Here is a 15,615-nt window from a genome sequence, read left to right as displayed (position 1 = left end):
TAATTGAATTTCTTTTCTTTAATATCATTTTCTTGCTGTTCATTACTATTAATATGGGTATTGCATTCTAATACCAGATAATTTGATTTATCTATGCCCTTTTTTGTATATCTCTCTTTTCTATCATTTCATTTCTATGGATATTAGCAAATATTGTATTTTCTATATTAAAAGGAAATATTAACTCTAAAATACTTATAATTTTATAGGAATAAACATGGAAAATTTATTCTCATGACAAATTCATTTAAACCTACAAATCTTATCTGTTTTAAAGGTGAAATTATTTTAAAGTATTGGATACATAATCAGAATGCAAAATAATTAGCATCTTTAAAAGACTGCTAGTTTAAAATAGGAATGAGCAATGTAAGAGATCAACATTATAAGATTGGAAACCGGATTTTACAAACGACCTACGTTGGTCATTTTACCAAAGGCACCTCCAGCCATCCAGTAATACTTATGCAGGTGAATCAGTTCAGGCTGTGGCCCTGGCATCAGTGCTAAATGGGATTGGTGAAAAATACAAAAAGTGGCCCAGAGCCGGTTTTACTGCTAGTTAATGAAGGCCTCAATGAAATGTCAGAATTTTAGAGTGAAAAATGTTTAAACTTGAGTTCAGTTCAAAAACATTATTGTATATATGGAGAAAATCAAAGTTAAGAGGGGACAAATCGTTTGTCTAAAGCCGCTACCCAGCTGATGACACAGACAGACACCCAACCCGGATCTCTTAGTGCTCAGCTATATTCTTTAAATTTCTCTAATGCACATAGAAAATGTTAACAAAATTTCTTTTCTCAAATGTAATGTTTCTATGTCACTAAATCTCTTTCCTGGATTAAAAATACCAATACAGGCTTTTAGATAACACTATCCATTTATAAGTTTCTGGCACAGTTCTTTGCAGAAATGGACACTAATACAGAAATTCATAGTATATATAATGTTATATCAGTGGTATGTTCATAAACCAGCAATCCAAACAAACAAACAAACAAAAATTTGTAAAACCCTAATTTGTAGGGCTTGCTTATTCCTACTCCCACCATGGCTGATTTCAATTTACTGAATCTGTAACAAATCATTCACAGAATTCCTGAATATTTAACAATTGGCTCTAGTGTACTATCAGAGGCAGCTAGCTACAGCACACCACTGATACTACATATGGGGAACTCTAGAAATAGTCAACTTCAACTCACTCTTTTTTTAAGAGGAAACTTAGACTCAAGGAGAGTCAATGACCTGCCTCAAGATCACACAGTGGATGAGCAGATTGTCCTACACAGGAGTCCGCCTCAATGAACTTCATATATTAAGTGAAACTTTATGCATTAGAGTCAGTGATCTTCATATTATTGTAGAGGGAAATACATCCCCCCAAAAAACAGCAGCACCAACAACACCAGAGAGCCTGCTAGATATGCATATTCTTGAGCTCCACCCCAGACCTAGTGTTTCATAATCTCCTGGGTCCAGAAATTTGTGTTTCAACAAGTGCTTTGAGTCGTAGAGAGGAAAGGAAAATAATCTTTCCTTAACATCAACCAATATTTTTTTATGAATGAGATTCATATGTGAATCAAAGTTAATAGCTACCCTTCTTTTTCACATCAGATTCCATTACATGAGCTACTTCATCTGAAGCTTCTAACGTAAAGTCTGCAATCTTTCACATTTTCAAAGACCTTACTTCTCAAAATGGTTTAGATTTTTCCAACAGCAACAACAAAAAAATAATTGATTTACCTTCCAATTCTCAACCTCAACAAAGTATAGATCAAAAGCTAACATACATTCAAATGTCTTAGCCCTTGTACATTTTATTTAAAAACAAAAAAAATAAAACAAAAAAAACTGCTTCTAAATAAATATTTTTCCAAGTGTCCCCACCCTAATCCACATATTACTTTCTCAACTGATTATATAGTTATGTATTTTTGTTTTGGTTTATCTACCACTTCCTATTGTTTTGATATTTGTCCCCAAATTTAAACCAGAACAAAAGCAAATAAATACTGTTCTGCTTTGTTTTTCTCTTCCAATATTTTAGAGGTTGGGAAATTTACAAAACAAATATCTTCTCAAACTCCTCATAAAGGCATTGTGAAAGAGAAAAAGGAAAATTGAGTACTAGTTTTCCCCAATTAAAAAATAACCAGCTAAGACACAATCAAATGACAAAATAGCTGTACTGATATTACTTTGAAAATCATCAGACAACAATCTAAAAATATGGGTCTATGATTCTTAATTAATTATCCATTATTAATTTTATTTGGAGGGTAAACTTAAATCTGTTTAATTTATTTTCACAGAAATACGAGAGTTAATAACATCGGTGTTGGTAGATAATAGAATAATGAAAACATTTTGGAAAGGCATTTAATCATTACCATACTTCCTAGAAAATATAAAACTACTTAGTGAGTGCAGTCCTTGGCCTTGGTGGAAAATAGCTTCACTGGACTTGGAAGTAGATGTTTTCAAAGAAACTCAAGAATTTGCCTTATAATTATCAAATGACCTGGACTCCACTGAACTGACATTTACCAAAAACTGGCCAGAAAATTTGTGTAACACAGGAGGTAACCACCCTGAAATCTACCACTTCTGAATTTCTGAGAGTCCCTCCATAAACACTTCTCAAAAAAAAAAAAAAGCAGCTTTTTCCCCTCCATGAGATTCATCACTGATGCCACCAGCCGCAAGGTTTGAGGGCCCAATTCAATGCTTGCTCATTATCTTTCTGTTCAATACATGCATATCAGTCAGAACTCTCATGTGTATCTGATCAAGAACCTTTACTTCTATAGCATAAAGTAAACAAATTTCATTCTCTAAAGTAAGCTGGACTTAGATCTCAAATTCGAGACACCAATGAATGGGTATATTGGGTACAAACCCAAACAAGGCCTGCGTGGACTGAGCTCACGTGGGCGAGCGTGCGGGTTAGAAACCGTGCAGAGAGCAGAAGGCACTTACGGTTGGCACAGCTTGATTAGGTCCTGGTCAGTGGTGCCTGGTGGAAGGCCTCGGATGTACAGGTTGGTTTTACTCAACTGTTCCCCGCTGCTGTTGTTGCTGCTGTTGTTGCTGCTGCTGTTTGTGCTGGGGCTGGGAGGAGCCATGGGGTGGGGAGCTGGTGCATAGGACTGCTGGAAACAGAAAAGGCTGTTACTGGAAAAACAAAGTCAGCACCTATTCTCAGGCCAGCATAGTACCTCGATAGCTATGCAAGCATCTCGGTCTCTCCAATCCACACATGAACACACATCCTTATATCATTATTCTTTTTACTTCCGAGAACATCATATGCTCCCCTTACCACAACCCTGGCCCTTCATTTGGATCAGTGTAAGATAGGCATAAATAGGGTAAAAAGAAATTCTTAGGTGCTCCTTACAGTAGCCTATGGCTTCTGAGTTTGTCCACTGTGATTTTCCTTAGAGCTATAAAGTATAATGTCATCTCCCTCTTTGACAAAAAAAAAAAAAAAAAAAGAATGAATGAACGAACGAAAGAAGAGGAAAGAAAAGAAAAGAAAGAAAAGAAAAGAAAAAAGAAAGATAAAAGGAAAAAAAAAAAACATGCAGTTCATTTTTGGCAGCAAATTCTGCCCCCGCTCACTTTTAACAGCTGAGCATCTCTGTTTTGCTTCTACTCCTTGTTCTCTCCTTTTCTCTAAAGCAATTTGCTCATCATTATTCTCCAGCACAATTCCTGATACACAGAAATAACTCTATCAATAGTGATTCTATGAATAAACAAATGAATGAATCTATCTTATCTCTTTCTCCCATCCCCAAGTCTGCTTCTCCATGGTGCATAACCTTTGTTAGAAAGACTGAGTCATCATTCTCTCCCTGAAATCAAGATTCTCTTTAAATTACTCTAATACAGGGTCTCAATCTAGGCACTGTTGACACCTTGGACAATAATTCTTTGTTGTGAGGGCTGTCCTGTTGACTGTATGATGGTGGCAGCATCCTATACCCACCAGATTCCAGTAGTACCCATTCCCCAGTTGTGACAACCAAAAGTGTTTTCACACACTACCAAATGCCCCCTCGGGGAAGAAATTTCTCCCAGTAGAGAAGCACTGCTCTAATCTGTCACACTATTTTCTGACAAAGTAGAAATGATAAAATGACCCTTAGTGACTTAGAATGTACAATGTGAAGTCTTTATAATTATACATGCCAAAATTAGTAGGCATATAACTCATTATGCTTTATTTTTCTCATATAGGCATATCTTCAAAAGTTCTAAAATCTACTGACTGAGTATGAGTCCCTGCTGCCTCTTATTGACTGTGTGACCTTTGGATGGTGTCTTAACCTCTCGGAGACTCAACATCCTCATTAATATGAGGAAGATGAAAAATGGAATTCTCCTATGTTACAGGGTTTTTACCAAAACTCAATGAGCTAATACAAACAAAATGGTTCCTGGAAATTAGTAAGCACACAATAAATGTTAGCAATAACAAAAATGTAATTATTATTAATAATAATAATAATAATAATAGTGTTTCATATATGTGTTGCTATTAGTCTATAAAACTCTACCAGATATTCTCAACCATAACCCAGAAAGTTTCCTAAAGGCAAAATGAACACAATCATCAGGATTCCAGCGGGAAAATTTGGGGCTGAGTTCTAACCTGAAAACTCATTAGCCATTTTGTCACGAGTGGGAAGTATGTACTTATCAAATAACAAATAGGTGTTTAATAAATACTTAGGCTACATCACGTACAATAAAAATAAACACAGCATTTAGACCATAGAGACAAGAGGCCAAGTTTTAGCAGAGGCCAAGTTTTAGCAGTATTCGGCCTTGTTTCTTGCTGTAATAGTCTGTTTTACATGTCTTTCCAGGGTTTCAGATTTGCCTGCCTATATTTCCAACTGACTACAAGACAATGCCTCTTGGATGCAGCTAGTTGAAGGCAACCCGTTATACCTGCTCTCTCATCTCCCAATTTTCCATACCAGCCACCTATCACTATTACTCCATTTCTTTCTGTGTTGCTGTCATTCTTTCAGTCTCCATTCTAGAAACCTTGGTGTTAGCTTCATCTGTTCCCTAATCCTATATCTCGAAATACAGCCAGCCACCAAAATCTCAGAGAGGTTTCTAGAATCATTCTTTCCTCTGAATTCCCACTGTTTCCCTTGGCCAGGGTCTGAACCACTTCCTGCATCAAGGACTTCAAAGCTTCCTATCTGGCCTCCTTTTCCTCATGCTTTACTCTTATTAGCTGGGGGTGGTGGAGTGTGGGAAGAATAAGAGACTAGTCAAATACAAACACAAACCAGTCAAGGGTGTAGGAGGCAGTTTGTTTAAGGAATGGGGAAGTGGCAGAGCAGAAATGACAGGAGCAAAACCTAACGCCTCCAACTCACTACTTTGAAGTAAACGGTTTTTCAACCATTTTTTTAGAATTACTTAATTTGTTACCAACATCTTTAATGTAGAATTTTAAAATGAATTATACAGGAGAATACTTTCCGTTCCTAATATTTGAATAAAATGGCATATATCCATTGCCTCTTGGAATTTAATATCTGCATAAAGTTTATTGGCTGGCATGAAAAACTATTCCCTCTTGACTTAAGAATTCTGTTTCGCTCCTGGGACAGCCCGTAACACTTAAGCTCTACCTCTTTACAAGCCCTGCACTTAGTAGGTGTTCCACACACCCTGGCTGAAGTAATGTCCTCTCTGTGTCTCACAATGGGACAGATGGAATTTATCTTTTAATTCTCATGTGTTTTATTCTCTTTAATTTCCCAGGCCTTTTTTTTTTTTTTTTACCACTTTCACCTTCCCTCCCTCTAAATTCTTTGAATTCCATTCTGTACTCAGGCTTCTTTTAAAATGAGGTTTTGTTTAAAGCAGTTGTTCTCACTGCCTAGTCTTTTAAATCACATGAGAGCCAGAAAAATGTCTCCAGCTTTATGTATCACAGATCAGATGGACCAGTTCAGACTGAGCCCTTGGCTGATCAAATAAGAAAGCATCAACCACAGGATGATCAATATGTGTTTACTTAATTCTTTTGTTTCCCCCCAGGGGTCTTTGGGAGCATTTCCATAACTGGAACACCATTTAGTAAATTGCATGGTGCCTAAAATAATAAATGTGCCCTCCAAAGGGCTCAATGTATTCACTGAGGGAAAAAAAATTAAAACAATCAAAAGCAAATCAAAGCTGGGATGAGTAGAGGGAACTTGTATGCATGCAAACAATGCATGTAATTTATAAATAGGATCGGAAGCACCAGACTGTTGTGGGGGAAAAGATGTGTTTCAAAAGCCCTTTGAAAAAAATACACAATCAAAAGTAGTTTTCTATGTCCTATTCTTGGTTCGTAAGTTTTAGAAATTCTGCTGAAGTGAGGCAGATTTTCTCAGTGTTATTGAACCAATTAACCCACAGATTTTAAGACTCAAGGCCAACACTCCTGCTAATCTTTAACATTTCATGTATCTATTGATGATAAACTGAATGATTCAGGTATCAGTTTGTATCGTAAATCATTCTTTGGTTTTAAAAATTATAAATTCCTTCTTCTACACCCATTTTCAAAATACACATCCTTTAATCAACAGAACATTAGCAGAAGGTTCCCGGAATGTCTGACAAATGCACAAGCTTAAATGAATTAATTTGTGAAAGCAAAAGAGATTTTATATGCTCTTGCTGCCAAAGACAAATGACCAAATTACAGCATCTCAGGAAAAAAAGAAAAAAAAAGAAAAAAGGAGTATCAATAATCTTTAGGGGTTAAGGGGTCACAGCAGCCACTTTCTTGATTAAAAATGGTTAAAAGTGTCTGATTCCTTTGTCAACTCTGTCTTTAGATGAATTTGGAATTTTATTATTGACTAGCTTGCAAATCATGCTGTGGCACTGAGAAAGAAATTTTAAAATATTAGTAAAAATATATATTTTTTCCTGCAGATAAAATTGACTTTGCAATATTGTTCAAAGTCACACTTTTTAAATCCTGTTAGTAGTGAGTAGTGAGTAGTGAGGATTAATGGTCTGAAACTACTGAACGCACATGTAACCGGGCAAGGAGTCGCTGTGAATTTGCAGTGTCAGTTGGTTAGAACCAGTAGAAATGGCAAATTTTCAGAAGAGGAGCTTGGGATGGCACTCTGATCAAAGGAAGGAAAATAGAGGTCCTCTCTTGAAGCTGCATATGTTTGGCAAGTACACAGATTTTCCTTAGATGTTTATTCATGGTGGCATTATGGGAGGGTCAGGTAGGGTTTGGAGGATGGGGCTATGCTCTCTAAACCACACGTAGGGGCTGCTAAGTCAGTGAGTCAGTACCACTATCCTCTTTATAAAACTGAGTAAAATAACTTGGCATCAATTTTGGGAGATGTTATTCTTAAGATAACGATACTAATAATTATAGGGAACGTTTATTGTGTCCTTGCTAAGCACTTTATACATTATCTTCTTAACAGCTTAATGAGGCAAATTATATCATTCTCAGTTTACAAATGAGATCTGAGGCACCAAAAGGGCTAATGACCCTCTCAAGGTCACAAGGCTGGAGCCCCAATTTGAATAAAGGGCGTCTGACTCCAGAAACTTGCAGTCCCCCACAACACAACAGAACTTCACCTCTTAATGATACCGACACCAATTAACACAATCAGCTTTCTTGCCCTGAATCCTGGAATATGACGCTCTGGGAGCAGCTAAGGTGTATATATGTATAAGGAGGAAGAAGAGAGTAATGATGATGATAAACAGCATATGGTCAAAATAAAGGTTAACAAACTCTTTCTATCAGCATTTAAATAAAGTCAATCTTAAAATTTAATTACGGAAGGAAAGTGACCATCAGAAGCAAACACACTATGAGTTTTTCAAATAATGTCAGACCAGTGGGTTCATTTGTCAAGATTCATGCTTTGTTATTTAATAACAGGAAAATGAACTGGCTTGTAGATCATCTTAAACAGCTGATTCATTTAGTGTGCTTTGTTAATATGCTTCATTTTTCAAGTTTGAAAAGTGAATCAACCAGGTCCTCCTACAGTCTTGTAAAATGCGTGTTTGGTTTGTGTGTGTAGGTTTGGAGGGAGGTTCATTGTCCTTTCTTACCCTACATAAATTGGATAGGGATGTGACGTGTTTTTATTTGTTTTCCTGTTTGTTTGAACAGAAATTATTTGGTGCATCTAGTAAATGTTGTTCACAGATCAATAGAGTAAAATAAGTCATTAAAAATGATCTTTTATACAATATCAAACTACATTAGGTAAACCCTTCTCTGAAGGCAGAGCTTAATATTTACACACTAGCCAGATAATTCTTAACCAGGGTCCTCAACCTTGGCATTGTGGACATTTTGGAAAGGATAATTCTTTGCTGTGGGAGCTGTCCTGTGCATTGTAGGATATTTAATAGCACTCCTGTCTTCTACTAGATGCTGGTTGTACTACTCTCCCCACAAGTTGTGGCAACTAAAAATGTCCCCAGATATTGTCAAATGTCTCCTAAGGAGGTGAGTTGCCTCTGTTTGAGAATCACAGCTTTAAAACAGATCCAGCCACTCTCTTTGAAGGGCCAACACAATGCCCTTCATTGAATAATGATACTAACCTAATGGCTTAAAAATAATTTCATTGAAAACCACACCATCTAACCAAAGGTCAACTTCTTACCCCTAGGTACATATGGCCTCACCTCTCTACGCCTCCACCCTCTGTAACTACAGTGCCAATATGCCACATTTCGTTTGCAACAGAATAGGTCTGAAACATAATTCTCCCGCTGATTGAAAACATAACTCTTTTACAAAGAGAATTTTAAATATTTTTTGCATGCAATTCCCCTTGGCTGGGAATCACAGAGCCTTGATGCCAAACTGCAGTCAGTTCTATTCCCTGCATCTGGTTGCTGGCAGGATCCTGAAGCAGTTGGTCTGGTGGTTTTGGAGTAGCCTTAAACTCCAGCACACGGCAGTCTGTTTTGCTGATGGGCTCCCCAACTTGTTTTTATTCATTTTCAGTGCAATAGAATTTGTACTCTTTTACCCATTCAAGGGTAAAGCCCTGGATAAAGTCTCTCATGGGATCGACATGCCAACTCTTTCACTATCCAAAAATGAAAATAAACCCCATTCCTGTCTTAAGTCATACATTATTTAGCCTGCATGTACACATATAATCCAGTGCTCAGGGGATAATACTGCTTCAGGCTATTGGATGCCTCTCCCAGACAGTGTAACTTCCACATAACCTTGCTTCTGCAGACCTCTCCTCTGGTATCAAAACGACATGAGTGAGCAGACATGGCAAGAACTGTGGCAATCACTGGAGTGTTTATAATAGCCTCAAATGAGGGTGACTATGAATATTGTTCATGCAAGCAATAACAAATGTAGCTAAATTAATATCTAAGGCAAGCAATGCAATTTTAGCCAGTTTCATGAGCCACATACATTATCACTTCACAATTTTATGCTAGGCAATTGCCTTTCCATTATGTAGAATATGACTATAGAAAACAATTGTTTCAATTATTGCCTTTTATAATAGAGTTTGGTAAAAACTTGCCCTATTTCTCTTTTCCTACCCACAGCTCAGATATGGAAATGAACAATAAAGGACAAAGTTCCACACAGAAGGCAATCATTTGCACATTCCTTGTCAACTGGTCTAGGTAATAGCTGCTGTCAGCAGTGGTACTATGGTGCTTGAAAGCTCTAGGTTGCCCGCTGAGAATCCTGGTTTGCCACTAACTGGGCACTTAAATCTCTAGCTGAGAAAAAGAGAGATTATGATTATCTCACCTCATAGGACTGGTGTGAGGCTTTAGTACATAAATTACATAAAAATATTTACCACAATGCCTGGCAGAGAGTCAATACTCAATACTTTTTTGTTCCTATCATTTGTAACATCATTGTGAGGCAAAGCCTTAAAATAAATTTTTGCTCTCTCAGTCCTACTTGGAATAATTTACCTTTAAGGGGGAGCTACAAGAGTGAGTTATCTATTTTCTTAAGCATGGGAGCCTCTATTCTTGAGATAAAACTATGTCATTATAACTGTGGTTGGCAATTTGCATCAAGAACCAAAAAGCAGTGATGAAACAATCACTGTGGATGGAATGGCTAATTAGTTCCAAGGTATTTACAAATCACTAGCAGGGCTTTATTAAAATTCTATTAGGATGAGATTAACTTTTGCTTTAAATATTAATTTTTGAAAACTTCAGCCGATTACATAATTACACGCCACTCTGTACTATTTACAAATAGACTTAATCTAAAGTCATTGAATTCCATTCAGAAGTTTAGATATTAAATGACATTTTAAAATGCATCCTACTTGAAAACATAAGTAAACTAGTTATTGTTCCTTTTAAGCACCTATAAGCCAATTTCATTAATAAATTTATAAGCTAGAGAAGAGTGGCTGCAATGAATGATGTCAATAGACTTCTATATAGATTGCTCAATTCTCCAAACGTCAAGGACATCTGATCTTTGCCCCAGCCTCTCTCAATTTGGCCAACTCTTGATCTCTTTAAGAAAAAACAAACAAAATTAAAACACTTAAAAATGTGCTTATGCTATTAAACAGTCAGAACTCTACTTCGAAAATAACCCAAACAGCTCATAATTCTAATATTGATAATGATTGGTTCCTCCAGAAAAAAAGAATGAGCCTTGATTGGTTCCCCAGATGGAGATTACAATTTCTGCTACACTATAACAGTAACGGTTCAAATTCCCCAGAAATATCCAAAGTGACTATAATCCCTGTATGGGACTTTTATTCTCCTTGACCCAGGAATACTTTAGAGATCAACTCAAATATCTGCTTTTATGATGAGCTGGAATCACTGGAAAAAGAGTGGTAATTCAGCACGAGTCACCATCATCTATTCTTGGAGATCTCTGAGATAGCCAATGGTCAGCATCTCAGTTCAAAATGCAATCAGAAATAAAGAGGAGACCTTGTGCATAATAAAACAATTACGCTTGAGTCGCATTCCTATATCTTATATAATGTGTTTACTTAAATTTTAGTTTAATTTCTTCACCATAATCTGTATTTTTTACTCTTTTCCTAATATTTTTATATTCTTTTATGTTTCGCAGTCCAATATTCTCTTTTTTTCCCTAAAATTACAATCAGTAATATTGCCAACAATTAATTCTCCTAGTTTTATCATGTACATTGGCCTAAATAGAATGGAGACCAATAGATGTAGTTTAAAGAACAACACTACAATAAGATATGTCGACATAGTATTTTACTGCAACTAATTGAACACATTAAAAATTTTCTTCTTCAGTCATGAAAACAGATAAAATGAGCCATTTTTCCACTCAGTTGACTAATTTTCATATTACCCAATAATATTTTTGATTTGGTTACTCGTAGCTAATGGGTAATCTAAATAAAACTTAAAAAAAAAAACCATATGTAACAAAAAGCACTATGCATAATGGAAAGCCAATCAAAACACCAAATGGTATGAGGCTTTTTTAATGGTTTTGTCCAATTAAATCAGAACCTTTCAGGACCAACTAAAGTCAGCAACAAGTGGCTTGTCTACTTCTAAGAATCTTAGAGTTGGAAAAAAAAAATCAGAACTTATTTTCTCTGAAAGTGAATCTATGTTGACTCAGGAGCAATGCAGTAATAGCATAAATAACATTACAATCAAATCTAATTTCCTTATTTGAGCTTTCATCCTATCTCTATAATATATCTCTAGCTCATACTTAATCCTGTTTCCTTCTATTTCCCAGTGCCCATTCACCTTTCATACCACATATAATCACATTTGCATCTATACCTTATTTTGTCTTCTTCCCTCCACCTGGAATGCCTGGGCCAGATTTCTATACCCATATTCTAGGGTGACTTCAAAATTTATCTTACAGACACTCACGAGACACTTTTGAGAGCAAAAGAAGGAAATATTAATAATCAAACCAGTACATGAGATATAAATTGAGACTGTCCAAAACAAGTTAGAATACATGATCATCCTACAATTACTTTTTATTTATCTAAATCTCACACATTTCACTAGGATCCCCTAAAATTCTACCCCATTTCATGGCACCTTCTGTTTATTACTTTAGACCTATTTCATTTCCATCCCTTTTTCAGGTTTCAATCATTAAAATCTATAAGAGTTTACAAAAATAATTAACAAGAATAGCAACGGCTCATGTTTATTGAGTATATACTACATGTCAGGCACTGTTCAAAAAGCTTTCTATTCATCGATGTATTTAATGATCTTAGAACTTTTAGAGATAGGTACTATGAGTATTCCCATATTGAAGACGAGAATAGTGAGACCCAGGGAGCTTAAAGGACTTTCCAAGGTTGTCCAACTATTCTGCACCATATCCAGGACCTGAAGTAAGGCAGTCTTCACTCTAGTGAATTCCAGATTTAACTCTAGATGCATACAATCTAATGCAGTAGCCACTAGTTACATGTAACTATTTACATTTAAATATAATTAATTCAAATTAATTAAAACAAAAAAAAATACAGTTCCTCAATCATACTAGCCACATTTTAAGTGTTCAAAAACACACAGCTATTAACCGCTGTATTGGACAGGCAGATGTAGAATAGTCCCGTCATCGCAGAAGGTTCTTTTGCACATGCGCTGATATAGATCATTCTTACAATTACAAGACACTGTCTCCCCACATCTTTCGACATATAGAAAGCATCTAAATGTGATGAGCAAAATAATGGTCACAATTTCTATGCTGCTATCCACAGGTTGTTTTTTAATGCAATTAATCTTCTTTCATTAGAGACCATATTGAATTCTTTTCTCCCTCATCAGTGGGTCTAGAATTTGGCATATAAACCTCTATTTCAATTGATTTCTCCCCTGACCCAAAGTGGAAGTTATCAAAAAAGATTTCTGGGAAGGAAAATATAATCTGTAGGAGGAACAAGATGTATTTTATTTGTTTTTAGCCAATACCAAGATTTCATCTGTAGTGTGAAATTGCTAAAGAACAAGAAAAGAGAGCAATTGAGATAAACTGCTGGTATAGGATAAATGTCCCTGTTTTTGGCAGACGAGCTTCCTGACAGTGTAGGAAGCTCTGCATTTTCAACCTTATCTGCACATCCCAAAGGAAGAGCACCGCTATCCCTATGTAATATGCTATTCTATCAATCCTACTTCTCTCTAAACTGGACCAAGGCAAAAAAGAAGAATACTTTCAGTGAACTAGTGGGGCATTTCAGAAAATTCATAAATAATAACATATTGCATGACATAATATAGTTGCGTTGTTTTATTATACAATTAATTCATATTTCATTGATGTAGCAAACTTAAAATTGAACAGAACCTATGCTTTGGAAACCCTTAATCTGAGAATTTAGACTATAAAACACAATAATTTACTAAAAAAGACAATGTTAGAGCACAGATCAAAAATGCAACAGCAATTAAGACATACAAAGTAATTGTTTCATTATAAAAATTGGAAGAAGCACTTGCACAGATAATTTTCTGTGAATATATTTTCAACATTTATTGTGTTTAGGGTTTTGATATGTTAACTATGAGAATAAATTAATGCTCAAATTCAAAAAAAATCTGACAATAAAATCACTGTTAGAGACTTTATATTATCAAAATCAAATTTATTATAATCTTTAAATCAGAAACTTATGAAATATTTACACATTCTGACTTCTAGTTCTCATAATTATAAATCTTTATAAGGACTCTATTTTTCAGTTCAGTTTAAGTCAATCTGTCTTGTATCTTAGAGAATTTCCAAAACCATATAGATACTTCCAGTTTTTGATGTATGATTTCTGGAGATTCTTTTTGCCCACTGATATTCTCCATAATCAAGAGAATGAATTGTACCCAATAATAACATAATACTGCTTTTCTTTCTCCATATTACTCTTGTCTTTTTTAAATAAGTGATTGTGGCTTCGGAGACTGGCAAAGAGTATTTGCCCTTGAGTTGTAGACTCTCCAAAAGCTCAAGAAGTGTTATTCTTATTACTAAGAGCATAGACCCTGAAGCCACACCACCCAGGTTCAATTCTTGCTTTACCACTTATTGTCTCTACAACTTTGGGCAAATTACCTAACCTCTTTTGCCTCAGTCTCCTCATCAGTAAAACTGAGGATAATAACTACCTTATAAGACTGTTAAACATTTCAAATGAGTGATTATGTGTAAAGCACTGATAATAACATCTGGAACACAGTAAGTTAGTTATTATTACATAAATCCTAAAGTATTTTTATAATACTCATTGTTATTATGACAATAATGTTCTTTTGAGTAAGAGTTATAATGGTTTGTGCATTGAATAATCTAGCAAACTCTGGTTTGCCTGGTTTAAAATTTTATAATACAAAGTTAAAAGCCCATTGAAATTTGTCAAACTAAAATTCTCTAGTGTATAAATAAAGAAATCACTCTTCAGTGAGACATTAGGCTCAATTACTAATGTCTTAGCTACTGACACTAATCATCTCCAGATAAACTGATGACAAGATCCTCCGGAGCATTTTTTAAGATAAAAATAAGCTTAACAGGGGAACTCGTTTTTAGAATATACAAACTCTAGGAAAATATCTGTAAATTGTAAAAGTACTCATTAAAATAAGATATGTCTTATTGCCACATATATCTTATTCCACTGATAAATAGGAAAAGCTTATCACTTAAATAACATACTAACTACTAAAATGTCCATGACATTAACTAAAATTATTTTTATATACAGAAAATAAACTATAGAAATTTCATAGCTTCTAACATTAAAAATAATTAGGTTTTTAAAAATTGTTGCCCTGCAAGAAAATTTTGTGGGTAAACAATTGCTTAAACTGTTTATTTCAGTTTAACTATATCCCTAATTTCTAACAAGTTATAGGATATGTGCCCTAGGGTAACTAGCAAATAAATCATTGTATAAAAATAGGATAATCATACAATTATACATTCTAAAGTTCTTTACGTCTCCAGTATTCCAGAGAATAATTTTGCTTTTTTTGTTCTGCTTTGGTTTGGAGAATCATATGTATAACTTTACAAAGAGAGATAAAAGCTTTTTCTAAAGTATAGTGTCCAATAGTTTTTCCAAGAATCACCATCCCTTCGCTTCCCTCAAAAGAAGCCTCAATGCTTACTCTAATCAGCAGAAGGCAAATTGACTGGAATGAGAAATCAAAACAGACAACTAACTCAGAATTAGTGCTGTGCTGATATTCCAGGCCTCTGAGGAAAAAAGAAAACCAAAAAACCCTAATGTATAGCTTTGCTGATTTCTATCATGTAAATATTTCTTTTGGCTGTTTTTAACCTACTAACAGTTCAACAACCAGCTCAGCAAATTTCTGAGAAGTTAGCAATCAGCATTCACGAGTGGTATTAGGCAATTCCAGTACCCCACTGCATCACAAAATGGGTGTGACCATAAGTGAAATGCTATTCAGTGGCCTAACATCTTGGAAGATAGAAACAAAGGAAAGGGTTATAAATGTATGAATAGTAAAGAAGAAGCTAGGAATACCCTGGGAAGACAATAAAAACTT

General features: G+C 35.2%; 1 protein-coding gene across 14 annotated transcripts in view; it reads right to left on the bottom strand.

Annotated features, from left to right (window-relative positions):
- RBMS3 (RNA binding motif single stranded interacting protein 3) overlaps positions 1 to 15,615 on the bottom strand; it is a 631,961-nt gene that overhangs the window by 484,389 nt on the left and 131,957 nt on the right. For 11 of the 14 annotated variants that reach the window (XM_006905714.3, XM_025039137.1, XM_015597377.2 and 8 more), the window contains one exon: positions 2,992 to 3,164. In XM_006905714.3, coding sequence (XP_006905776.1) covers positions 2,992 to 3,164 — 173 coding nt within the window. The remainder of the gene's footprint in view (positions 1 to 2,991; positions 3,165 to 15,615) is intronic. The other 3 variants (XM_015597384.2, XM_025039115.1, XM_015597374.2) reach the window with 1 other exon arrangement.

This window comes from Pteropus alecto, unplaced genomic scaffold, assembly GCF_000325575.1.
Source record: "Pteropus alecto unplaced genomic scaffold, ASM32557v1 scaffold10, whole genome shotgun sequence".
NCBI classification, from domain to species: Eukaryota; Metazoa; Chordata; class Mammalia; order Chiroptera; family Pteropodidae; genus Pteropus; species Pteropus alecto.
This window is presented reverse-complemented; position numbering and strand designations above follow the sequence as displayed.